We start from the raw sequence: 26,794 nt of genomic DNA, 5'->3' as shown, positions 1-26,794 counted from the left end.
GATGCTCTAAAGCAAAATTCCATGTCACTGGGGCCTTATGGTTGACTCTCATAAAAGAGACAATTCTTCTTTTCAAATAATGTATTTTTATTTAAAATTTTACTCGTCATTTATGATATGAAACATGGATTTTCACATTCTGTCTTCACATTCATTTTAGACTATAACAGGGGATAATGTAATTTCTTTGTGGGCAATGAAGAAAATAAAGGCATTGTCTGTAAAACTTTATTATAACAACAACAACAACAACAAAATAAACTCTCACAACAAGATACTAGAACATGGATGAGATTAGCTTTCGGTTGGCAATGTTTGTCTGACAGATTTCTTTCTCACTAAAGGAAACAGTGCAGAGCATTTGATTAGAAAAAGAAAACTGCAATTTTCGCCAAGAAAAGACAGGTGGCGTAAGCATGCAAGATATTTACAAACTATATAAAAATAAATATATAAAGTGATTATTTTCTCTTGGGCTCTTTGAAAAAGCTCGCTCTTGCTCGGTTTGTGGCTGAGCCGGGTGACGTCATTGTGGCAGTGCGGAGTCAGGCGCGGCGGCTCCCTATAAACCCAGGAGCTGTCCGGGTGCTGAAACGGTCCGAGGAGCTCACCCGGCGGAGCGGGAGGAACATGCTGTGGACCTTCTCTGCCATCTAAAAAAAGAGGTAAGGCTGCTTTTCTTTTCGATTTACTGGAAAGTTCTAAATTTCATTTTGTTCCCTTAATTCTTAGATGAGAAGAAAAAGATCGTCAAGCAAGTTAATATCTACAGAATAACTGGATAGCAACCTGCTGATCATCAGCCACTGAGAGAACACTATATATAAGTATATGATTGAATCTATAATCTGTTCAGTTGCTATTGGATATTTATTAACAAGAATGCTATTTGGATAAGTATATTGAATAAGAGTGAAAAACTTAACGATTTTAATGTCAATGCACATAAAAATGTGAAATTAACCAAGACATGTTTTATTTCTTTCCTTAATTTGTTTTTTCTTCCCCTAAGAATTAGATACAGAGCCAGGAATAAAATTTATTTGCTCAATATTCTTAACAGTAGGCTTCTAACGACTCAAAGGCTGTAAAACATGTTATTCATGTAGAACATGTTATTCATGGAGGCAACCAATTGTAGAATTAGTTTTTTTCTTTGATATTTGCCTTAGAAAAGGTTAAAATTAACCAACTACATAAAATCTATTTTCTGAATTGGTATTCTCTGAAAAGGTTTGCATTATTATTTCCTAATTTTGATGCCAACAAAGTACTTAGAATGATCCTGAACATAGGCTTATTTCTATTTCCAGGGTGAAATGTTATTGTGTTGGGTTATACTGTGGATATGAACATGATTTAGAGAAATTATAATTTTGAATACATTGATGAAAGTATACATAACTGCATAATGATTATTATGCTTTGATGGAAAGAGGCTGTCCAGTCTTTTGCTCAAGATTTTGAGTAGGATTTCTTTTCTATATATCCCAACTAATTGGATTGCTCAAATTAGATATATCCATCTGCATTTGTCAATGCTGTAGTCTAATGTCAATAGAAATGATAATTTAATTTAAGTGGTTTTAATAATAGCTATGCAAGAAGAAACTAATTTCTAGTTGTCTGAGTTTGAGAAAATTAAATTTGAATCAAACGCTATGGAGAATATTAAAGTTGTTGAAACCATCTTCACCACTTAAAGAGTTGCTACCTGGAAAACAAATCTCTTGAGTCATACTCAAATGATGCATCTCCTTTGTTCAAACTGAACCTGAACTGACCAAGGGGTACCACTTGTTAGGCTGCTGTTTAAACAATTGCAATGAGTATTCTGTTTCAACTCTCCAGCAAAGCCCAACCTTCAGGTAATGATTTTAAAGACAGACACATAATCCCTGTTTTAGGAATACTGTAGGACAATGGTTTCAAAGAAGAAAATTCAACAAGCTTTCTTAAAATTGCATTTCAAATATAAAATGTTGATTTTTATTCCCAAAGAATGTTTAATTGCTTTAATTTAAACCAAAAATTTATAAATAAAATTCCTTATAGAAATATATCAGAAGTATTCTCCCGAATGCCTTTAGACTTTTTTTCTTTCAGTAAATTATGTATTCCAGTCAATGGGAATCATTTTGATGAACTGGCTCCTTGTTAACCATTGTTAAAAACTGAAAACATTAGTTTATCACCAAAATGGTCTATTGAACAATGATATTTTCTACAATTGATGTCTTGGCTAACAGACAATTATATTCATGTAGCTTAGCTAATCTATCACAAAAGCAGGGTTCAATGATCATATCATAATCAAACTTGGAAATTTCTTTTACCTTATTTCACTTATAAAAAAATTGGAAGTATTAAAATAGTTTTTCAACATAGGCAATATCAGAGGTAGAAATGTAAAAATCTAATTCCCTTGCTAATTCATACGTGAGGTTATAAAGCACTGGAGAAAACAATGAATGAGGATTTTTAAGTAGGAAGAATTTAACACATCGTCTGTGTTTATCTAAATGGGGAGTTGCATAGTGGTTATTTTAAGATTTTCTAACAGTATGAGTCATTTAAGATTTCACAGGTCCACACCAAAATAGACAAGCTGAATCTGAACATTCACAAGTTCAGAAATAGACTAGTTAAGAAAACTTATGTTCTCTTTGTAGCATCTGTTATTATTTACTATACAATCCTGAGAGCTGATGGAAAATAAAACCAGTTACATTTTTCAAAATAGTCATAATAAAAAAGTATTAGAATTAATGTGGAGGACAGAGACTTTAAAATACGATTTTTAGTTTATTAATTTATTATGTTTATATGGAAAGAAGCCTCATTGATTTAGCCTAGGTGGGACTTTAGGAGACCCATGACTCAGGGTTATTATGGGATAGGCCCTCCAAAATTGATAGTTCGATTTGGTCTCAGAGTGAGACCAAGTTATTTCTGAAAAAGATGTATGAATGGGATTCACTCACATACTAATTCAGTATTATTGACACTAGCATGCTGTATTCCATCATAATCAGTAGTAACGTCATTGTTGCTGTGTTCCTCCCACAAAATTAGGTGGAAAATCCAGGAAATAAACCATATATTTTGACACAACATTAAGGAAATAATTGAGTGTGTGTGTGCATGAACATTTTAAATTAAGCCAACCAATTATTTTGCCAATGTCTTCAATAGGAATGCTATACAAGATAACCAGAACTCATCTTGGAATATATAATAAAAATAAACTACATGGTTTCTATGTGAAAATAAAATTTGAGAAATTTCAAAACAGTGTTTTGTTGTTTTTTAAACAAGGGAATGCTATGCAAGTTTGATGCAAATGCATGACAATTTTGCTAAAGATTATTCTGGTTAACTTTTAATAATCATGTATATATATTTATGGGTTTTAAAAAGTAGTATCCTAAATTTCATGTGACATAATCTCTGCTTTTTTTCCTGGTCAGTGGTCCTTTATTTGCTTTTGCTACAAATGTCTTCTATTTTGTTTAGTTTGTGTTAACTCATCTTTTTTTATGCTTTAAGGAAATCCTTCAAACATGGCAGAAGCTAAGACCCACCAACTTGGAGTTGCCCTGTCTCTCATCCTTTTAATGTTCCTCATCTCCTGTGCCGAAGCAGCTTCATTTCAGCGTAACCAGTTGCTTCAGAAGGAACCAGACCTCAGATCGGAAAATGCCCAAAGGTTTCCCAGTCCTGAAATGATCAGGGCTTTGGAGTACATAGAAAAGCTCCGGCAGCAAGCTCACAAAGAAGAAAGCAGCCCAGACTATAATCCCTATCAAGGTATCTCTGTTCCCCTTCAACAAAAAGAAAATGGTGATGAAAGTCATTTGCCAGAAAGTTCAAGGGATTCCCTGAGTGAAGATGAGTGGATGAGGATAATACTTGAAGCATTGAGACAAGCTGAAACTGAGCCTCAGTCTTCACCAAAAGAAAACAAGCCCTATGCCTTGAATTCAGAAAAGAATTTTCCAGTGGACATGCCTGATGATTATGAAGCTCAACAGTGGCCAGAGAGAAAGCTAAAGCACATGCGATTCCCACCTATGTATGAAGAGAATTCTAGGGACAATCCCTTTAAGCGTACAAATGAAATAGTGGAGGAACAATATACTCCTCAAAGCCTTGCTACACTGGAATCTGTCTTTCAAGAGCTGGGGAAATTGACAGGACCAAACAGCCAGAAGCGTGCAAGAGTTGATGATGAGCAAAAACTTTATACAGATGATGAAGATGATATCTACAAGGCCAATAACATTGCCTATGAAGATGTGGTCGGGGGAGAAGATTGGAACCCAGTAGAGGAGAAAATAGAGAGTCAAACTCAGGAAGAGGTGAGAGACAGCAAAGAGAATATAGAAAAAAGTGAACAAATCAATGAAGAGGTGAAGCGTTCGGGGCCACTGGGTGTCCAGGATGAAGACCTCCAGAAAGAGAATAAAGACCAATTCTCAGAGGATGTCTCCAAAGTAATTACCTATTTGAAAAGGTTAGTGAATGCTGCAGCAAGTGGGAGGTCACAGAATGGGCAAAATGGGGAAAGGGCAACCAGGCTTTTTGAGAAACCTCTTGATGCTCAGTCTGTTTATCAGCTGATTGAAATCTCAAGGAATTTACAGATACCTCCTGAAGACTTAATTGACATGCTCAAAACTGGTGAGAAGCCAAGTGGGTCAGTCGAACCTGAGCAGGAGCTTGACCTTCCAGCTGATCTAGATGACATTTCAGAGGTTGACGTGGACCGCCCAGACCTGCACCAAAATAAGATGCTGTCCAAGAGTGGCCACCCCAAAACATCTGGCCGTGTTATGGCAGAGGCCTTGCCAGAAGGACTCAGTGTTGAGGACATTTTAAATCTTTTAGGAATGGAGGGTGCAGCCAATCAGAAGCCTCCATATTTTCCCAATCAATATAACCGAGAAAAGGTTCTGCCGAGGCCCCCATATGTTCCTGGAAGATCTAGAGCAAACCAGCTTCCCAAAGCTGCCTGGATGCAAGAGGCTGAAAACAGACAAATGGCATATGAAAATCTGAATGACAAGGATCAAGAATTAGGAGAGTACTTGGCCAGGATGTTAGTTAAATACCCTGAGATCATTAATTCAAACCAGATGAAGCGAGTCCCCAATCAAGGCTCATCTGAAGATGAAGTCCAGGAAGATGATGAAATCGAGCAGGCCATCAAAGAGCGTTTGAATCAAGGCAGCTCTCAAGAGACTGACAAACTGGCCACGGTAAGCAAAAAGCTCCCTGTGGGGCTCCTGAAAAATGGTGATGTGCCAAATAAGCAGTACTTGGATGAAGATCTGTTAATGAAAGTGCTGGAATACCTCAACCAAGAAAAAGCAGAAAAGGGAAGGGAGCATCTTGCTAAGAGAGCAATGGAAAATATGTAAGCAGCTTTCATTAGTGGCCCTAGTTTTGCTCCTTTCACCCTAAACAAGTCCAAGCATTTCTCTTTATTGTGTTGACTTCTATCCTGTTTACACTGTAAAATCTTTAAATGATGTACAGGCAGACAGTTCCAGGTTACTGGGGAATCTGCTTTCCTTACTCTGAGCTCTTCTCTTGTGTATGGATATGTGTAAATGTTATGACTTCTGGATAAAAAATTACTTGTGTACCTTATTCTAAGAAAGAAACCTATGATAGTGTTTAATAATGGATCTGATGGCTGTGACATTGTTGATGCTCACATGTGATAAAGAGTGTTTGATAACTCTCTTGAAGTTTTTAATATTTATTGAATTATTTTGTTACTGTCTGTAGTGTTTTGTGGAGTACTGGAGCAAAAAATAAAGCATCATAATTATATAGTTTTATTTATAAGGTCTTTTCTATTGTGCGTTTTATTGTTGATTAATAAATGTTATTTCTGGACAACTTTGGACTCTTCACTTTGGAAAACCAGAAGCAGTGACTATGGAGCAGGCAGAGAAAAAAAGGAGCCAAAAGAGAAAAATGCTACCTTCCACAGTCAATCCAGGTAATAAATAATGAATTTTAAGTATATGTTCATGCTACAGGTTCATAAATGCGGCACCCTGTAACATGATACTACTCAATGTCTGCCCATGCCTTTTCTCATGTTTATGACTTCTGGAATAAGCCTATGGTATAATATTTATATAGTTTACCCTTGATTTATATAATAAAAGACAGTGAAGTCTCCTACACCCATAACCAGTGTTTTAGAAAAAAAAGCTGTGTATAAGACATCAGAATAGACTCCTGACTGGGAAGCAACCTTCTTATTCCCAGCTTACCCTGGGCCCCAGAAGACAGGGGTACTGTCTCGTGTGTGTGATTGGACAGAGGGCTAGAGGACCCCAAACTGTCTGTTAAATGAGTGGGCAAAGTGACAGTGGGTAAAGAAAAGCTGCCCTGTCTCCTGCCCCAGTGCTAGAGAGAATCCTGAGTGGGGTAGGTAGTGCGTAATTGTTACAGTGTGCCTTGTTTCGGCATCCTAACATGCCAACAGGGAAGCAACAACAACAAGCACCTAGAAAATACATACAACAACAAAACACTATTAGTAATAACAAACAAGGGAGTCAATAATAGTTGGTGTTTATAGAGTGCTTACTGTGCACTAGGATTGTGACAAGCACTTTCCCTATCTTAGGTCACTGAGTCCACTCTACCTCACTCTAAAGGGGTCTCTTATCCTGCTCTTGGCATTAGAGAAAACAAAACTCAGAAAGACTAACTTTCCTAAGCTCATCTAGCAGTATGAAATGCTAAAACCTGTGTTAACCACTGCTTGGAAAGTGCCCTTCCAGGTGAAGTGTGGGACAATAAACAGGGGTTGGGATGCGGGCAGGCTCAGGAGGTCTCAACACGGCTCATTCCCAAGGGAGGGTGTGGGTGTGCATGTGTGTGTGTGTGTGCATGTGTATTGGGGTGGGGGTGGGGGATCCCTAAACTGTTCCAAGGCAGTGGGAAGGACTGCATGTGTTGGGGAAAACACTGAAGATAGGTTTTCCTACTTAATAATTTGCCTAGATTCTGTGCTGTTCATATATCACACAACTTCATGAACTCCTAACATTTGAAAGTGGAAGGGATCTCAGAGGTGATGTTCTCAGCAGAGTTTCTAGCAAGTGATTTTTACTTTAATACTTCCAAGATAGGGAGCTACCACCTCAGAAGGATGACTGATTTGAACACTATGGAGTACCCACCCTACAGTAGGAACTTTCCCACAGGTTGTCACAATGAACTCTCCCTGTACCCTTCTGAGATAGATGTTATTTGTACCTTTAGAAACTCAGAGAGGTGAAACAAGTGTCATATAGCTGGCTGTTAACAAACAAGTAACTATGGCTATTAGATCTGTGCCCTTCCATGTGGACCTGGTGCTTTATCATAATGGAGCCAGACATGAGGGGAGGCCCAGAAACAAATTGGAGCTTCTACAAGTGGAGAAATCCAGGACATCTGTGAGGCTTAAAGTGTTGGGTGGATGTTAATATGTCATGCATTGAGGGTGTCCACCTTTATCTCCACCCTTGGCAAATTCTCTCCAGTTTTCTGTATCAGGTAGTAAGCCACTCCAAGGAACTTAAGCCAACCCTATGACTATTTCTGTACTAATGCTAAGCAGAAATGACAACTAGACACTTTCATTACCCATTGAAAACAGGGCCTTGGTGAGACTTTTAAATATTTTGCTGCGAGGTTAGGGAGCGAGTGCAAATTAGCTAACATGACACAGCTGATGAGGGGTCAGGCTGGCATCTATACCCAGAGCAGTGGGACCCCAAATCCTGGACTCTTTCTGCTACACCATGGTGTGTTTTTCTTTAATTCTCAGTTGAATTTGAAATTTCATGATCCTCTGGCAATGACATTTCACAATCAGTATTGGCAGGTGGGGACGTAATTTAATTTGGGATATGTAGTCCATGCTTGACTTCTTCAGACGTAAGTCAGCGAGCAACTTTGTCTCTTTACAGTACCATCATATCTTCAGTTATTGAGTTGTCAGACTTATTTCTGATCCAAATATTGTTTTTTTTTTTCCATACACGTTTTAGTAGATTGTTCCCTAGCATAAGAAATAAATCCCTAAGTACCATATAAGTTTGGGGGTGACAGCTTATTCAGCTTTTCTCCCTGCCCAGAGACCTACTTCAGCAGAAGTTGGGGGATAGCTTGAGCCCACCAAGAGGGCCACTCTGCAGCTGCCACTGGCAGAGGAAAGAAACGGTTTGTGTGCTAAGACTGCCCCTCTCTCAGAGTCCGTGCCTCTGTGAACTAAGAAACAGGAAAACGAGCTGTAATGCAAAATCAAGTGTTTACTTGATGCCTTAGCATTGCAATTCAGGGAACACAGATTCAGGGTAGCTATACAAATTGTGTTCTCAGTTGAGGCATTTAGGTGGAGTATTTGGGGGGAAGAAGGAAGAGGAGGAGTTAGGGGATTTTTTAAAAATAAATTTGTTTTCCCAGAAAGGGAGGCTTTTTCTATAATTTTGAAAGTTTTGCTTCTGATAGTGATTTTGTGGGTGGCATAAGGACTTTTCTGCACACACAGCTCTCTGACTTCATTAAGTCTCCTAGCCTAAGTTACTTTATTTCCTTTCACACCTGCAGCAGAAGGAGGCAGGTAAGAAGCCAGCACTCTCTATGCTATTGGCAAGTCTACACCGTATACCAACCCTTCCTTCTCAACACTCTGTTCTTTCCACCTCATCTGCTATGGAGACAACTAAGATTAACCTGCTTGTACTCTTTATAACAAGACTTCCAACCATCCCTTCTCTTCTGCTCTCAAATCCCTTTACAGTTTACATATCACCTTTATAAAAATTTATTTTTATTATTTTTAACAGTTTCATTTACACATATAATCCATCCTGTGTACAATCAATGGTTCCTGATTATACCAGAATAATCACTAGTTGTGCATTCACCACCACAATCTATATAAGACTATTCCTATTTCTACTGAAAAGAAACAAAAAATCCCATATCTCTTCTTTATAACCCCTTATTATTAATATTTAGCCTTTGCATAGTGTCTTTGTTGCAATTAATGAAAGAATATTACAATGTTACTGTTAACTATAGGCCATAATTTGCATTAACTGTATCTTTTCTCAATATACCATCCCATTATTATAATAGTGACATACATTTGTTCTTATTCATGTAGCAACTTTCTTATATTTGTACAATTAACCACTATCATTGTCCACTCTAGGTTTCACTAAGTTATGCTGTACCAGTTTTTATCCTCTAGCTTTCCTTCTGGTGACATCCACAGCCCTAACTGTCCTCTTTCAGCGATACTCACACTCATCTTCGTTAATTGTGCTTAGAATGTTTTCATCACACAGTATTGAATCACCTTTTTTGGACTCTAACTCCTACTCCTTCCCATTTCTATAATCTTTTTCATTATGTCCTTGATACTCAAAGCAACCATCTTCTGAGAACATTCTTGTCACCTTCCTGATCTAAGGGAAAACTCCCTTCTGAGGTTGCTGCTTCTCCTACAGCCCTCTTCCTTATTTCTTTTTGCTGCTTACAGTCCATTATATTCCCTCTTTTCTAGAAATTTCAACTTGGAATCCCATGTTATCATCCACACTTTCTTTCCTTTGTTTCCAGGCTACTGCACATGCTTGATTCTCTTTCTGTCTCATGGGCTACTCTTTCTCAGTCTTGTTGGAGGGTCCTTTTTTTTTTTTTTTTTAATAGCCTTGACCTCTAGACATTGGAGAATAGAGTTCAAACCATGGCACCTTCTCTTTTCTATTTTTTAGTTTTATAAAGACTCCCTCTTCTCTGCTCCCCTCATCTCCTCCCTCCCTCAGTAATCTCTAATCTGCTTTCTGCCTCTCCAAATTGCTATTTCTCATCCTCTAAGTGGTATCATACAACTTACCACATGTGTCTTGCTTATTTTACTGAGCCTTAATATTTCCAAGATTCTTCCATGTTGCAGCCTATCTCATCATAATTTCATTTTTATTATGGCTGAATAATATTCCATTGTGTGTATGTACCACATTTTGTTTATCCATTGATTTGTTGATGGATGCTTCGGTTGTTTCCAGCTTTTGGCTATTGTGAATAATGCTGCAATAAAAACTGGTGTAGAAGTATCTGTTTGTAACATCATTTTCACTCTCTTTGAGCATGTACCTAGAAAGGGATTTCTGGGTCAAATAGTAATTCTATATTTAACATTTTTAGTAATTGCCATATTGTGTTTCACAATGACTGCAACATTTTCATTCCCACCAACAATGCACTAGATTTTTGATTTCTCTGCATCCTCTCCAATACTTTATTTTCTATTTTTTTTTTTAAGTAATAGCTACCCTCATCTGTGTGAAGGGGTGTCTCATTTTGGTTTTAATTTGCATTCCACTAATGGCTAATGATGTCAAGCATCTTTTCATGTATTTATCCATCATTTGTACATCTTCTTTGGAGAAATGCCTATTTTAGTTCTTGGCCCACTTTTTAATTGGATTGCCTTTTTTTGTTGTTGAGTTGTAGGAGTTATTTACATATTCTGGATATTAAACCCTTATCTAATGAATGGCTTGAAACTATTTTCTCCCATTCTATAGGTTGTCTTTTCACTTTCTCGATATTTCCTTTGATGCACAAAAGTTTTAAATTTTGATGAAGTCAAATTTATCTATTTTTGTAGTGGCTGTTGTTTGTGCTTTTAGTGTCATTTTGAAAAATTTAATTTTTAAATCCCAGGTTGTTTTGGGTTGTTAAAGCTGCCAGAATGCAATATACCAGAAATGAAATGGCTTTTATAAAGGGAATTTATTAAGCCACAAGTTTATAGTTCTAAGGGCATAAGAATGTCCAAATTAAGGTATCCAGGGAAAGATACCTAGACTCAAGAAAGGGCCAATGAACAGGACTGAATACAAAAACTCAGAAATGGACAGCACAATACTACCTAACTGTAATACAATTATGGTAAAACACTTAATGAAGCTACATGTGAGGATGATAGAGGGAGGAGGGCTGGGGGCATAAATGAAATCAGAAAGAAAGATAGATTAGTTAAAGATTGAGATGATATAATCTAGGAATGCCTAGAGTGTATAATAATAGTGACTAAATGTACAAATTTTAAAAATGCTTTTGCATGAGGAAGAACAAAGGAATGTCATTATTGGAGGGTGCTGAAAAAAGATGGTAATTAATATTTTAAAATGTCACCTTATGTGTGAGACTAAAGCAAAAAATGTTTATGTGGTACAAAATTTATATTTTGACTACTGCATTTCCCAATATAACTAATGTAGATAGTTTGATTGAACACCATAAGTACTTGGAATCTCAGGTAGGACATGAGATTTTGTTGGTTTGTCTGGAGTGATGCCCCGATGAATCCCAGAGTGATTCGATCAGAGAGTGGAAAAGTATTTGCAAAGCCCCCTTAGGGGAATGGTGAGAATGGGGAGAAATTCAACCTCCCCAAGTTGAATTCTTGATATTCTCACAGGCAGTGTGGACAACCAAAGCTATAGGCTGAGTCCCCAGTCTTGGGGTTTGTTCATATGAAACTTAACCCCACAAAGGAGATGTCAAGTCTACTTAAAATTTAGGCCTAAGAGTCACCCCCAAGAGAGCCTCTTTTGTTGCTCAGATGCGGTTTCTCTCTCCAGCCAACACAACAATCTCACCACCCTCCCCTTGTCTATGTGGGACATGACTCCTAGGGGTGTGGACCTTCCTGGCAATGTGGGACAGAAATCCTAGAAGGAGCTGAGACTCAGCATCAAGGTTTCAGAAAAACCCTAGAATGAGCTGAGACTTAGCATCAAGGGATTGAGAAAAACTTCTCAACCAAAAGGGGGAAGAGTGAAATGAGACAAAGTGTCAATGGCTGAGAGATTCCAAACAGAGTCTAAAGGTTATCCTGGAGGTTATTCTTATGCATTAAGTAGATATCACCTTATTATTCAGGATGTAATGGAGAGGCTGAAGGGAACTGCCTGAAAACGCAGAGCTGGAGTCATGTTTCTTGAGGATGATTGAATAATGATAGAGCTTTCACAGTGTGACTGTGTGATTGTGAAAACCTTGTGTCTGATGCTCTTTTATCTACCTTGTGAACAGACAAGTAGAACATATGAAATAAAAATAAATAATAGGGGGAACAAATGCTAAAGTAAATTTAGTTTGAAATGCTAGTGATCAATGAAAGCGAGGTGTAAGGGGTATGGTAGGTATAATCTTTCCTTTTTTTTTCTTTTCTGTTTTCATTTTATTTCTTTCTCTATTGTCTCTTTCTCTATTGTCTTTTTATTTCTTTTTCTGAATTGATGCAAATGTTCTAAGAAATGATGAATATGCAACTAAGTGATGATATTGTGAATAACAGATTATATATGTTGGTGTTTTATTTGGTTTGTTAATTTTTCTTAATTAATAAATAAATTTAAAAAAAAGAAGAAAAGGCCAATGACCTTTGGCATTTCTCTGTCAGCTGGGAAGGCACATGACGATGTCTGCTAACTTTCTCTCCCACCTTCTAGTTTTTTTTTGTTGCTTTTTTGTTTTTTTTTTTTATAGCTCAGATGCAGCTTCATTCAGTGTTTTAACGTAATTACATTACAATTAGGTATTATTGTGCTGTCCATTTTTGAGTTTTTGTATCTAGTTCTGTTGCACAGTCTGTATCCCTTCAGCTCCAATTACCCATTATCTTACCCTGTTTCTAACTCCTGCTGGTCTCTGTTACCAATGACATATTCCAAGTTTATTCTCGAATACTTTCTAGTTTTATAAGGCTTCTCTGGGGTGTTTTCCTTCTGCATCTCCAAAATTCTCTTGTTTGTGTCAGCACTGAAACTTTTTCCAAAATAGTTTCCTCCTAAAGACTCCAGTAAGCAACCCTACCTTGAATGGGTGGAGATACATATCCATGGAAGCTACCTAATCAAAAGGGTGGGTCATGTCTCCATGGAAACAACTTAGTCAAAAAGATCCCACCCAATAATATTGAATGAGAATTAAAGAATGTGGCTTTTCTGGAGTACACAACAATTTTAAACTGGCACATAGGTTATGAAGATTTTCTCCGGTGTTATCTTCTAAAAATTGTATAGTTTTAGCTCTTAATTTTAGGTCCTTGATCTATTTTGAGTTGATTTTCATATATGGTGTAAGGTAGAGGTCTAATTTCATTCTTCTGCATGTGAACAGTCAGTTTGTTAAAGAGACATTTTCCCCCTCATTTTATGTACTTAGCACCCTTGTCAAAGATCAATTGGCCATAGATGTGCGGTTCTATTTCTGGAATTCCAGTTCTGTTCCACTGATCTATCTTTGTGCCAATTCCTTACTGTTTTAATTGCTGTTGCTTTATAATACAATTTGAAAGCAACAGTTGTGAGTCCTTTAACCCTGTTCTCCTTTATAAGGATTGTTTTGGCTTTTCAGAGTCCTCTTCTCTTTTTTATTCACACTCATTTCTTAGATTATCCCATTAAGGATTCGTGGCTTTTTCCACCAGCTATCAGCTGACAATGCTCAAATCTGTATGTTCAGGCCAGAGCTTTCCCTGAACTCCAGATTCATAAAATTCTATTTTCTAGGTAACATCTTTAGGATGTCTAATAGGACATCCTCAAATATAACACGTCCAAAGTAAAGCTCCTTATTTTCTCCTCTTGACAAAAAGACTGATCTTACCAAAGACTTTTCCACTTTGGTTTGTTGCTCAGACCATATCCATGGTTTTGTCATGACTCTTTTCTTTATTTTATACCCCATTTTAAATTAGCATCAGATATGGACTAACCTTAAAATATACCTACAATCAATCTTCTCACCATCACGACTGTTACCTCTGTGCTCCAAATCAGCATCATCTCTCAATGGGTTATTGGAAAATCTACCTATTGGTTCCCTTGCTTCTATTCTGTCCTTTCACTATATTTTAAATGTGTCAGCCAATACAATCTAACTATAACCCAGATTAAATGTTACCAAAAAGTGAAAACCTTTGCTATGATCTACAATGGTCTATATGCTCTTCCTTCCACTATCTCTCTGAACTCATTTTCTTTGATACTCTCCATTCTTCCCTCATTTCTAGATCCACTGACCTTTCTTGCTATTCCTTGAATATGCCGAGCCTACTCCCAGTTCAAGATTTTTGGGTTTTCTGTTTCCTTTTCTGGGAATGTTCTTTCCCTAAATAACTGCATGCTTTTCTCTCTCTTCTCTTTAAAATATTAAATACTCAGTGAGGTCTTTCCTTGCTGCTTTTTCTAAAATGTCCCCACATTTCCTATCCACATTCCTTGCTTTTTCTCCATAGGCCTCATTATATCTAACATACTAACTTTATAATTTTATCTAATTTATTGTCTAGCCCTCCAAGTAGAGTGTAATCTCTCTCTTTTTTAGTCATTGCCATGTTGCTTGTATTAGTACTGCTCCAGCCCTCTAGATCAGTAACTAGAGTATAGAAAGTGCTCAGAAAATAGTTATTGACTAAATAAATGAATTGAGAATGAGAAAAAGAGGGATGAAAATGGAGAGAAAATAAGAAAAATGGAAACTGACTTTGTATCTTGAAAAGTAAAACAAGATAAATCCTTGTTGAATGGACAAACTTGATGAGTATTTTAGCTTGCCAGGCTGCTATGACAAATGCCACACAGCATGTTGTCTTAAAAGCAGGCATTTATTGTCTCACAGTTTTGGAGGCTAGAAGACTTGTTCTCTTCTAGGGACAATAGTGTCAGGGCTGATTTGCCACAATCTTTGGGGTTTGTTGGCTTGGATCTCTTTTCTTTTTTGTCACATGGTAATAGCCTTTCCTTTATCTTCTGAGTTCGTACTGACTTCCTACTTCTGGCTTTCTTTTTATATGGTTGCCACTAATCCAGATTAAGACCCACCCTTATTCAATTGGTCACACTTTAGCTAAGAATAAAACCAATGAGTTCATACCCACAGGAACATGGATTAAAATTAAGAACTTGTCTAAATTGAGTTATGTAACTCAATACACTATAATGAACATTAATGTTATCTCAATTAAGATCTGATAAGACTTATTTAAAATTTATACAGAATGAAATTAATGAGGGAAATAGAATGATTGATCCAGATTTCAATATCCCTGTTTACTAAGTCTTTCATCATCTATCTTTACCTAAATGAAGCATAGAAGCATCATTGGAACTCATATCTTTACCAAAGAAGGAAGGGAAAAATGAGAGCTGTCAGTTTGTGACAACTGGACCTGATTATTTTTCAACAAACTTTACAACTATATTACTAGAATTACAGTTATTTTGCCCCATGGAAGAAAAAGATCACTGTTATTATAAGTGCTATGGAGATTAGTCACATGCTGATATGTTATGCAAGCCCAGATATGTAGTTACTATGGCTAACACTATTTATGCTGCAACTATTATTCCTGATGGTAGGAAGTCCTCTTGGCTTTGATCAGGGAACTTCTGAAGGTGAAAATATCCAAGGACTGAAAAGCTAATGGGGTTTTCCAGGTGAGTTTAAGCATTTCAATTTAGGACAAAGATGATAATTTGTCTGCAAGTTTTAGACAGTGTCTACCTTCTAGAGAGCTTATTATAGCAATCATCAGCAATTTTTTCTGGAGGTCCAAAGCCACATGTGTATTTATATTTAATTTCCATGTCATTTACATATGCCTACATCCACTCTGTTTTCTATTTTCGAGTAAAAATCTCTTGGTACCTTGAAGTTTGTTATTTCACCAGATTCTTTTTGTCCTTGAAGCATTTTCATCAGATTATTATTGACAATGACTTATGGACATCATAGTGTCTGCTGGTTTGAAGCTGTTGTGTATCACAGAAAAGCCAAGTTCTTTTTCTCACCCAATCTTGTGGGGCAGACCTATTGTTTCCATGGAGATGTGACACACCCAATTGTGGGTTGGACCGTTTGATTAGATGGAGATGTGACTCTGCTCATTCAAGGTGGATCTTAATTAGTTTACTGGAGTCTTTGAAAGAGCTCACAGAAAGGGAAAGAGCTCAGAGCTGACAAAGATGCAGATGTTTGGAGATGCTTCGTGTGCCAACAGAGAGAATAGACACCTAGATGAGGATGTTGGGAGATGCAGAGCACAGCAAACATCAAAATGTGCCTTCCCATGGATGCTAAACAAGCCAGAACACAAAGCTGTGTCCTGGAAGAGCTAAGTGAAGGCCCACAGATGGTTAGAGAGGAAACCACTGGAATCAGAAGCTGGAAGCAATGGAAGCAGGAAGAAGGACCAGCAGGTGCCAGCCATGTGTCACATTTCCGATGTGACAGACATCGGTTTTTCTTGAGTCTAGATATCTTTTTCTGGATGCCTTGGTTTGGACATTTTTATGGTCTTAGAACTGTAAACTTGAACTTCATCAGTTCCCTTTTTAAAAGCCATTTCATTTCTGGTATATTGCATTCCAGCAGTATTAGCAAACCAAAACATAGAGGTATAGTGGATGGTGGGATAGAAAAATTGAGAGAAGAAATTAGGCTATAAAGTCTATGCTAAGGTATAACGTAATAGGCATATTGTTATACTTCCTGTGGCTCCAGCACATTTTTATACCTTGATGCTTTTGCTTCTTTGCCTGTTGGACCTTTCCTTCCTTTGTCTACTGTCAACATCCTATTCATCCTTCAGGACTTAACTCACAAGCCACCACCATCAAGATAGCACCAACTGCTCCTTCTCCTCAGCTCTCACAGTGGTTTCTTCTACCTTCATTGTAATATTTATGTCTTCCTCTCTTGCTTTACAGCTATGATTAGCCACGTTGACCTGACTGTCTCACTCATTGAATTATAAGCCCTTTGAGTCAGGGACAAACCCTGAATATTCTCTCACCCAAAACTATGCCTCTTTCAAGTGAGCTGCTCAATACATGTGCATTGAATAAATGAGCAGATGTTGCCCATCATACCTTCTTTGCTTTTTTTGTGTGTTATGAAACCTGTTTATGGGCCTTCTGTAACCCCAGCTCAACTTAAAAGATATTAATGAAGTATTTATAATGCACTTGATAAAGTCATATGAGTGGTTCTTTGACATTGGTGTTTTCAGAACATCTCAAATCCCAGAATGATGCTTTAGTTTATTATCTGAAGGGTATATAATTTCATAATGATTTCAGTTGAACCTTATTCTAGATTCCTTATGCTGTATCTCTTTTTAGCTAGTAATTTTCTATTCCCGAAATCTAGAAACACACAAGGACTTACTGTTTTCAACAATTAATTATTCACACATCCTACTAGGTGATATCAGACCATCATGGAACATTTTAGCTTTTCTAATGTTGGTTGGCATGTCGGTTACTACATTACAGCTCAAAGAGCATCCAGATTTCAATTCCAGCATCAGATCTGAAGCTTTGGAGCACTGAGTTGGAAAAAGGTATTTTTGGAATATTGAAAAAAAAACAAGGAAGAAATCCTGGTTTTGCCACTTGGGCAGGCACTTACTCTAGCAGGGTCTTAATAGGGATTACACCTACCTTGCAGGGCTGTTGTAAGGATTTATTGATAATGTGTGTGAAGTGGCTTTACAGTGCCTGGAACAAAGTAGGTGCAGAGCATAGAGCAGAATTGTCTAATCAGTTTATCAACAAATTTAACGGAGCATCCACAGTGTGTAAATCTTTGCATTAGGCATTATGTAGGGAGAGGGATATAAGGTGTGCATAATATATTGCCACACAAATAGATCACATTGTGAGAGCACTTTTGCTCCATTGCCAACAAGATTATTTCTCATCCTGCAGCTATTTTGAAATAGGGATTTGTGATGGAGCAATAAGTCCCAATTCCATCTGTCATGGGACTCAATTTAGTTGGGGTCATTTCATAGGAATTAGAATGTTCAGAAGTCTGTGGATGGTATGAACCAATACTTCAGGGTTATTTTAAGCTTAAAGTCCCAATTCATGCTAAAGTTATCCCACATGGTCATGGGAAACTGAGGAGCTCAAGTTTCAATCTAATATTTGTCATTTCCTCATACTCTGCATTTGCAATAAGATAATGGTGACTTTTCTTTTTCTTTTGTTTGTCTTCTACTTCTCATTGATGATGCAAGGATAAACTAACTTCTATAGAGTTAGCACGAATCCTTAATAATGATGTTGTTTTTCAAATGCAACAGATTTTAGAAAGAAACAAAATCATTCATTTTTGATCTTTTCATTCATAGGTATTATACAGTGAACTGACCAGAAAAAAATCAGGCAGAAATCCCTTCCCATCCCTCTTTAGTGATCATTCCACAATTCATTTCATTCTGAACCAACAGGTTGCTATGGCAGCAGGAGAGCCAGGATTATGATATCGAACCATTCTGCAATGGAAAATCAGTGCAATGCAGGTGGTGCTTCAAAATTCATGAGACTTGAAGCGATTTTGTGCTTTAACCTCCAAGCCTGCTGCATCTTTATGAAAGTGAAAGTAAGAAGGCAGTGCCAACTCAAGCCTCTTAGAGGGTTAGCAGGGTTTTCAGAGTGCTGGATGGAATAAGCCATGATCTGTTCTTCTTATTTATTAAGCTTAAGATTTTATATTGACAAGACTCATATTATTAAAGGGAAGGTATATGCAACAAAAACAAATGAGACAAGTTTCTACTTTTACATAATAACTGTATTTCAATTCATTTCTATCCAGTTAAACTAAAGTTTTAATTGTAAAAAAGGTTGTGTGTTTAGATACACTAAAATTGTATTTTAACTACAAACTACTGGAGCATAGATTTCAGTAAACCAAGTTCACTTAGAGTCTGTCTATTATGTGAAAAATGCCTCCTTAATACATAGGATAATATATGTAAATATGTGACATAGCTTGTATAATTTATGTGAATATATTATGAATTATGCATAGTTAATTATGCACACATGCATAATATATTCACATTGCTATCATGCTTAAATGTTTGCATATATTAGTGCATATATTTATGTATGTTATCTTGTGCACTAGGAAGTCATTTTCCAGAAAACAAGCAGATTCCTAGGATGTACTTCACATATGCTAATCTTACATTAACATATCATTTAGTTTACATACTTAGAGCCTTCATAAGTTTAATAGTTACTAATATCACCTAAAATGCCCCATTGGTTCTATTTCTCTGGAGAACTCTAATACAGGGAGTAACACTCCGGAAAGGAAAAGGGAGCAAGCAGCATTGTGTAGGAGAAGCTGTGAGAATGAGATACAGACCTGACAATTGTTGTCAGCCCAATGAGATGTTCCAAAGCAAAGCCTGCCTGCTGTAGTGGTCCTGCGCTGGGCAGAAGTGGCTAGACCCAGTACCACCTCACTCAGGCATTGGCAAAGGGCCACCCCAAGAAGAGCATGGTCTTGACTATCCTTCCTTCACCCAGACAGTGGTCAGGACCACCCAAGGAGAATGTGGCCCCAGCTTGAATGCTGAGGCAGACGCTGAAGGAGCTAACAGCTGGAGGCTTTCAGCTAACCCCTTGCAGCAAGGCAGTGAATTGTTTCTTGAAGGGGAAACTGAAAGGAGTGCCTGCATGTCTGCCATACCAAGAGACTGGAGGGAGATGATGATATTGCAGAAGAGGACCTCAACTCTTCCCTGGGGTTCCTAGGGCAGATATGCCTTCCCCCAATCCCTTACCTTAGAAACCGGGTACCTCTTTAAGCAATAAAAACAAGAGATGGAAGGTTATCAAAGAGACCTAGTATTTTTTTTTTAACAAATGGAAGACTATTTCCTATAGAGACTTTTACATTATTGTACTGTACCTTTAGTGATTGCATGTTACAGATTGCAGCTCATGCATTCTTACTTTATCCCAGAATGCAGAATCACTCTGACAGTCTGGATGACTTCTCTGTAATGGATGCACAAAGCTGAAGCCCACGAGTCATGTCACCAGGTCAAGGAACAGGAGAAATAACAACAAGATATTGGCACCGTAGCCAGGAGAATGGGAGCTTAGTGTTCTACTTCATTAATTTCCATTTTGCCATTTAATTCATTCCTTTTTGATTGTTTACAATGTAGGGCACTTGCTCTTTGGATTTCGAAGATAAACAAAACCCACAGTCTTACCCTTGATGAACTCGCAGTCTAGTGAGGGCAATTGCCTTAAAGAAGTGTCTGGGAAAACTATAAAACAGAGCCATGTATAAGCTACCAGGAGAGCAGGAGGAGTGAGACATTGAGGGGACAGGCTGGGGAGCAGTATCAAATTGCTTGCTTTGTGCAGTTGATATAGAAACCTGATATGGACAAACACAATGAAATAAAACACATCAAATCAAAACAAAGTAAAACAAAAACTCCCTGTAGAACTAGGCTGTAGGTAGAACAATAAAGTCTTAGTAGCCTGTATTTAAACTGTCCAAGCAATTTTTGGTGATCTCTGTGCCCTCACCCATCTTGACATCTCCTTTATCCTCTTTGAAGTTCCTGGGGCTATGCCAAAAACCTGGGAATTGGGGTTCTGAAATAATGAGGTGTTGTGCCAGCCCAGAGGCTGGTCCTGGTTTCTGCAGGTACTTCAGGAGGACAATGGGCAGGGGGAGGTGGCAGAGGGTGGTGTGAGGCTGAGTTGCTGCCTACAAACCTTGACACTCTTTGTGTCTTAGCCCAGTGCTTCTCAGACATCGATGTGTCTGTGAAGCACCTCAAGATTTTACTAAAATTTAGATTCTGGTTCAGTAGGTCTGGGGTGGGACCTGAGATTGTGCATTTCTAAAAAGCTCCCAGGTAAGGGCGGATGTGGCTGTTCCAAGTTCCCACTTTGAGTAGGAAGGACCCAGGGACATATTATTTGGGGGTAGAGGGAGGGAGGGTGAGTGTACTCCTGGACCCTAAGGCTCCTGCTGACACTATACTTAGTCTGGGGGCATGAAGACATAAGCAAGGTTTCTTTGGCACCACTGGATTCCTGTTTTCTGTTTTTTTATTTTCCTTAGATTCCTTTTCGACTTCCATTGGTGCCCAGTGTCCTTCTGTATTCACCTTTGTCCTTTTTCTAATGAACAATGGGTAAGAAGACCTGGGTCTCTGTCATGGTCACATTTAACCATGCATGTCAGACAATTTCATATCACTCCAGTCTCAATTTCCTCATTTGCGAAAGCAGTCACTGGCCAGATGATACAAAGTATCTGCCCAGTTCAGCACTAGATTTTATGGTTCTGTGAAAGCCTTGTCTGTGAATACACTGTTGTCATATTATATGGAGTTGTTGATAACACAACACATTTCCTCTCCAGGAGGATTGCACTGGGTTTACACTATCTCTAATGGTGGAATGAAAGGTTCAGAACCTCAGTAAAGGACTGCCCTCAACAGCAAATAGGAGGTTGAAAGGATGGCTGCCCTTCTAAAGTCCCTTACTATTCAGCATAGCAACTGTTTCTTCCTTCAAAACGTGCAACTGGTATCTGTGGAGAGGAATAAGAAAAGAGCGAACGGTTCTTCTGTTTATTGAGGAATAGCATAATCCAGGCTTCTTTCCCTTGAGACTGGTAAAGAGGCCACAGGGTGAAGGAGCAAAGGTCCCAAGTACACATATTCATGGATCTGAAGTCACATCCTGGCCCTGTGTGATCACATCTATTGACTGGAAAAGGAACAGACAGGTGAGTCATGAAATCTTCAATAGGTCAATGGGCAACAGGAGGCATAGGCTCATTTGCAGTAAAAGTTAACAGAATTAATTAATCTAGCCGCACACTCTGCAAGTTAAACATGCTCTTTGTCCTCAATCTTCCTACCTCATTCTGATGAGCAACTTCCTGGGATCACTGGAGACAAATAATTCTCCCAGAGAAGAGGAGAGTGAGGACCTGAACAGACAGAAGTAAGCATGTAGAAGGTTTCCATTCTTTCCCCCCTCATGCATACACATCGGGAGGCTTGCCTCCAGGCCAACGACTGTGCTTTATATTTGCATGTGGTATGGAACATAGTAGAGCCTCAGAATATTGATATAGATTGAAGGAAGATTGGAGGATTTGGGTACTGAGGGTTTATAATCTATGAAATCAAAGTGTGAGTCTTCAAGGAGAAGACGGCTGCTGGCAGAGTTTAAGTCTGAAAGCCATGAGCAAGTCTTGCCATGGCTTTTACGGCACTTGCTGCCTAGTTCTACTCCCTGCCAGTGGGGCAGGAGTCCTTGGTCCACGCTTCTGGCCCAGGACTTGGGGTGGGACTATAGAGGGGCATGAAATAAAGGACTGTAAGTCCCATATTACGTGAACAGGTTAGGTTTAGGCCTTTGACCTGTGGTCCCATACGTTTAGCATCTTCTCGAATTTTTTCATTTTAAATGAGAAGTTATAATTACAGGTTACATTTAAATAAATTTGGATGGGTTCCATAGAGCTCCACTGTGTACCTCCAACTTCTGCCATGATTCTATAGTTTCAAAATTCCTGTACAGTAACCAGAGTTCCTACTTTAACATATCATTGAATCTGAAAGATATTTTGAAACAACTTATTTCTCCTTTTCTAACCCTTTCTAGTTGCAAGGTAACTGACACTTTCCTTTTAAAAAACAGGATGAGGGATGGTTTCTGAGAAAACATAGTGTACTCAGATACAAGAGGTTAGGGGCAGCTGATTCCTGCCAGCTTTTGGTATGCTCCCAAGTTATGCCATGCTTCTTTCGGTGACCTGGGAGATTCAGAAAGCTGCCAGGTGGCCAGTTGATCTGGGAGTGGGATCAGTGGGAAAGTTGAGAAATCATAGGTTAGCTAAATATGAAATATGTGTGGAAATAAAGACAGCTATTCTGTTATAGAATGTTTAGAGTTGTTTGAGCAACTTTACTATGGTAGTTTTAGAATTTATTGTATGGTATAAGTCAACAGCTATTTACTTATTTTATTGTCTGGTAATGCTTTTTTTAAAATTTCACAATAAAGCTTTAAAATAGAAATGAGCTACATAATGATAAGAGTGCATCGTAATAAAAATTAAGTGATAAATTACTATTTCCCAAGAAAGTTGATGATGAACTTATAATTTGCTCAAAATGTTGGCAAAATTTGTTTTCCACCATGGGAACTGCGGTAATAAAACTGACTGTAAGAAAACCAGAAGACACAAATGTGCTGAAGCATTTATTTCAAAAGTTAGTAATTAATTTGTGGAAACTGCCCAAAGACAGTGATTTAATACGTGTAGTATGGAAGGTTTAGTTACATAAGGGGACTTTTCATTGAAACCAAATTTCTGTGTTTCCAAATTAATTTAAATGATTTTCAATTCCAGGTGAGAGCTGCTAATGCCATTGGCTTCATTAGCAGAAGAAACTTGCACACAAATAATGCCAGTTCAGTATCAGTGTTATTAGATACTTTGAGAGAAAATCAGTTTATTCCAACATTTTAGTTGTTTCTGATGCTCATGTAATTTAAGCCCTTTCCCTCACTGTCATTTTCGTGGGTATTTATAGGGACAAAGTTAAACACATCGATGACCAGAGAGAAGAGGTATATGTTTGGAAGTGTTATTACATTACATCTACCTCATTCTGTTGATCAAAGCAAATCACAAGGCCAGCCCAGATTCAAGGGATGGGGAAAGAAGTTCCATATTTTCATGGAAGGAATTGCAAAGTCACATTGCAAAGGGATCTAGATTAAGGAGGGAGATGATTATGGCCATCTTTGCCATATGCCACAAATCTTTCTTCCTGAAAGTTATACCCACAGATATTGCAGATTCTATATCCTAAATGTGTCTTTAGTTACTGTTCTCTCCTGGCACTGCTGAATGTAGATCAGGAATGCCCTCAGCATCACTCACCTCTCACCTTAATAGACTCAACTATTCTCCTTCCATCCAATTTGACCTGTTCCAAACCATCCTCTCTATTTTACACCTAATCTGAGTATACCATTGCTTAAATGTTTTTAATTATTCCTCACAGCCTATGAGATAAAGCCCAGTTCCTCTGTGTGGCATGGTAAGGGGTTTTGTAATCTTATACCAAAAATCTATGTGTCCAGCTTTCTTTGCTGCCACTCTCCAAAATGCATCCTTAGACTTCAGCCAACTGACCTACTTGTAGCCTTCCAAATATGCTATGATTTCTTATTTTACTGAGACTTTACATGTATTGTCTCTTTTGCTAGGAAGACATTTCCTCAGTTTCCCTTATCCTATAACATTCCTATGTGGCAAACATTTATCCTTTGGTTGCACACATATGATCTCCTCCAGATACCTTCCTGGAAGCTTTTCGACTAGACTTTGAGTTCCTGGAGGGCGAGAATGATGTCTTGCACTTCTAGCTTGTCCTTAGCACGGTGTCTGGCCTGTAGTATATTTTGTTGTGCTTCATTCCACATAGAAATGAAATTAGAATAAAATGTAATTACACAAAAGCTAGACAATTTAAATTAGCTCTGCTTTGAATTATGTCTACTCTCTCCCTTGTAATTAACTATTGCTTCTAGAAGTTCATTTGAAAATTTATCAAATGACATGATAATGTTTTTTTTTCAATAAGGAACATCATTACTTGTGTTTATAAGTAGAACAGCAGCTCAACTGTTAGTTCAAGTTTTATTCTGCAACATTTAAAATTCAAGTCAGTTCTTTGATTTGTGCACTGCAATTTTTCTCTCATGGAATAAAAATCAGGCTCTGTAAAAATTTTTTGATGGTAATGGGAGGGGGTGATAATTCTTTTACAACAGTTATAAGAAAAAAAGTATTGCAGATATGTTGTTTAACATTTTTAATTTCAGTATTTTAAAATTTAAAACCCATCACCAAGACTTAAATGATCATTTTGTTATATGTGATTCATAACTACTTAAAAAAGAAAACATTACAAATACACCTAAAAGCCCTCCTGCCATTCCATTCTTCTTATACTCTCCATTACAAATACTTGTTTATTCAAAGATAATTATTGAGCACCTACTATTTGACTGACACTATTACAGGGGGTGGAAATAGCTGTAAGTCTTCTGAGAATTTCCTGTTTATGACTTTTGTCTAATTTGCTTTGGGTTATATTGCTTTGTTAGATGTTAGTTATTTTATTTTTAATAAATTATGGATAGTCATCCTTTGCTGATTATATACTTTAAAATATCTTCTTTCAAGTTACATCTTGTCTTTTAACTTTCCTCATGTCTTATGTTCTGCATAAGATTAGTAGTTTAATTTTAGTGCTTTTTTCTTTATGGTTTATACATTTGATTCTTGTTTATTAGTTCCTTTTCCACCCTGGTCATAGAAGTTACCTTTATTTTCTCCTAAAACTTTAAAATTTTTGTTGCTCCCGTTTAGGATTTTAGTTCATCTGGATTTTTTTCTTTTTCTTTTTGTGACGTAGCATTAGTTAGGAATCTATTACCCTTTACACGTTTCATTGACTAGTCCATCTTTTCTCCTCTATTGTATAATGCCACACTGAATTTCTTAGGTTCCCCCTGCCCCTCTGTGATCCAAGGCCTTGATGCTTCCACACTCAAGTCATTAGATTTGAGTTTTAAGTAACACAGAACTGCCTCCATCTTGAGCATCAACTTGTGTCTTCTTTGTTTCCTAGAGATTTGGGTAAAATTGGGTGGAATTCTTGATTTCCTAATTTAGGTGAGTTTAATATCTTCTTGATCTCTTCTCTTTTGTCCATATCAGCCATTTAAGTTCTTCTCTTAGGTCAGTTTAGTGCAAAATTCCATTTTTAAGCCTTGCCCCTTGCTCTTTGTTGGTATCTTCACTGATGGTTTGAACTGTTGGATGGCGAGATTCTCCTAGCCATGTCACAAAAGCCTGCCTCCATTTGGTGGGCTCATTCATTCTCCTGTTCGAGGATGATGCATTCACATACCATTTCCTTCCAAAGCTTCTTATCTAGAGTTTGACACATATCTCTGGTCTGTGTAGACCACTCCCCTGCTTTCTTCTCAGACACCTCCCACAGAATTCTGTTGAATAATGTTTTGCTTATCTCATTACATATATAAGATATTAGTCAAACTTCAGTTTTAAAAATACATTTTTGATTTGCTCCTCTAGAAATTACTTTTCAATACAAAATAATCTGCTCACAAGCTTTTTTTTTTTTTTGGTGCAGGGGCAGGCACCTGGGAATTGAGCATGGGTCTCCAGCATGGCAGGCAAGAACTCTGCCTGTGGCCCACCCTACTTACAAGCTTTTGTATTGAACTATTTCAATGAAATGGTCAATATTTAATGGTTACATGAGTTTTATATCATCACATAATAAATGATTACAAACATAGTGGATTTAAGCAACAGGTACTTATTATGTCACATGTTCTGTGGGTCAGAAGTTCAGGCACAGCATAGCTGAGTTCTCTGACCAGAGTTTCACCAGGCTGAAATAAAGGTGCCAGCCAAAGCTGTGGTCTCATCTGGAGCTTGGGGACCTCTTGTAAGCTCACTCAGGTTGTTTTCAGATTTCAGTTCCTTGTATGTATAGGTTTGAGGTTCCCATTTTCTTGCTGGCCATTGTTTGGATTTGATCTCTTCAAATACTTGAGTAAGATTTATTCTCTCTGGCAGAGTTTTTGAGTAAAGTCCAATAAATAGGATCCTTCCTTCCTGCTTGAATTTTTATTTGAGTGAATTGAGAGAAACAAAAAAGCCAGCATATGTAGTAACAAAAAGTCACCTTTATTATGACATAGTTATGCTGAATATTGTATCTCAGTGTCGGAACCAAATGGACTTGTTACTCCTCCATTCACCCAGTATAGACTTGGAGATGGCTTTT

General features: G+C 37.7%; 1 protein-coding gene across 1 annotated transcript; it reads left to right on the top strand.

Moving 5' to 3' along the window:
* The first annotated feature begins 560 nt into the window (after positions 1-560).
* SCG2 (secretogranin II) lies at positions 561-5,900 on the top strand. Its single transcript, XM_077152048.1, has 2 exons — positions 561-665; positions 3,550-5,900. Exon 2 carries the CDS (start codon positions 3,564-3,566, stop codon positions 5,421-5,423), a length of 1,860 nt encoding a protein of 619 aa, XP_077008163.1. The 5' UTR covers positions 561-665; positions 3,550-3,563; the 3' UTR covers positions 5,424-5,900.
* The last annotated feature ends 20,894 nt before the right edge of the window (positions 5,901-26,794 follow it).

The sequence above is a fragment of the Tamandua tetradactyla genome, chromosome 3 (assembly GCF_023851605.1).
Source record: "Tamandua tetradactyla isolate mTamTet1 chromosome 3, mTamTet1.pri, whole genome shotgun sequence".
Taxonomy (NCBI): domain Eukaryota; kingdom Metazoa; phylum Chordata; class Mammalia; order Pilosa; family Myrmecophagidae; genus Tamandua; species Tamandua tetradactyla.
The sequence above is the reverse complement of the archived record's forward strand: the minus strand, read 5'-3'. Positions and strand labels throughout refer to the sequence as shown.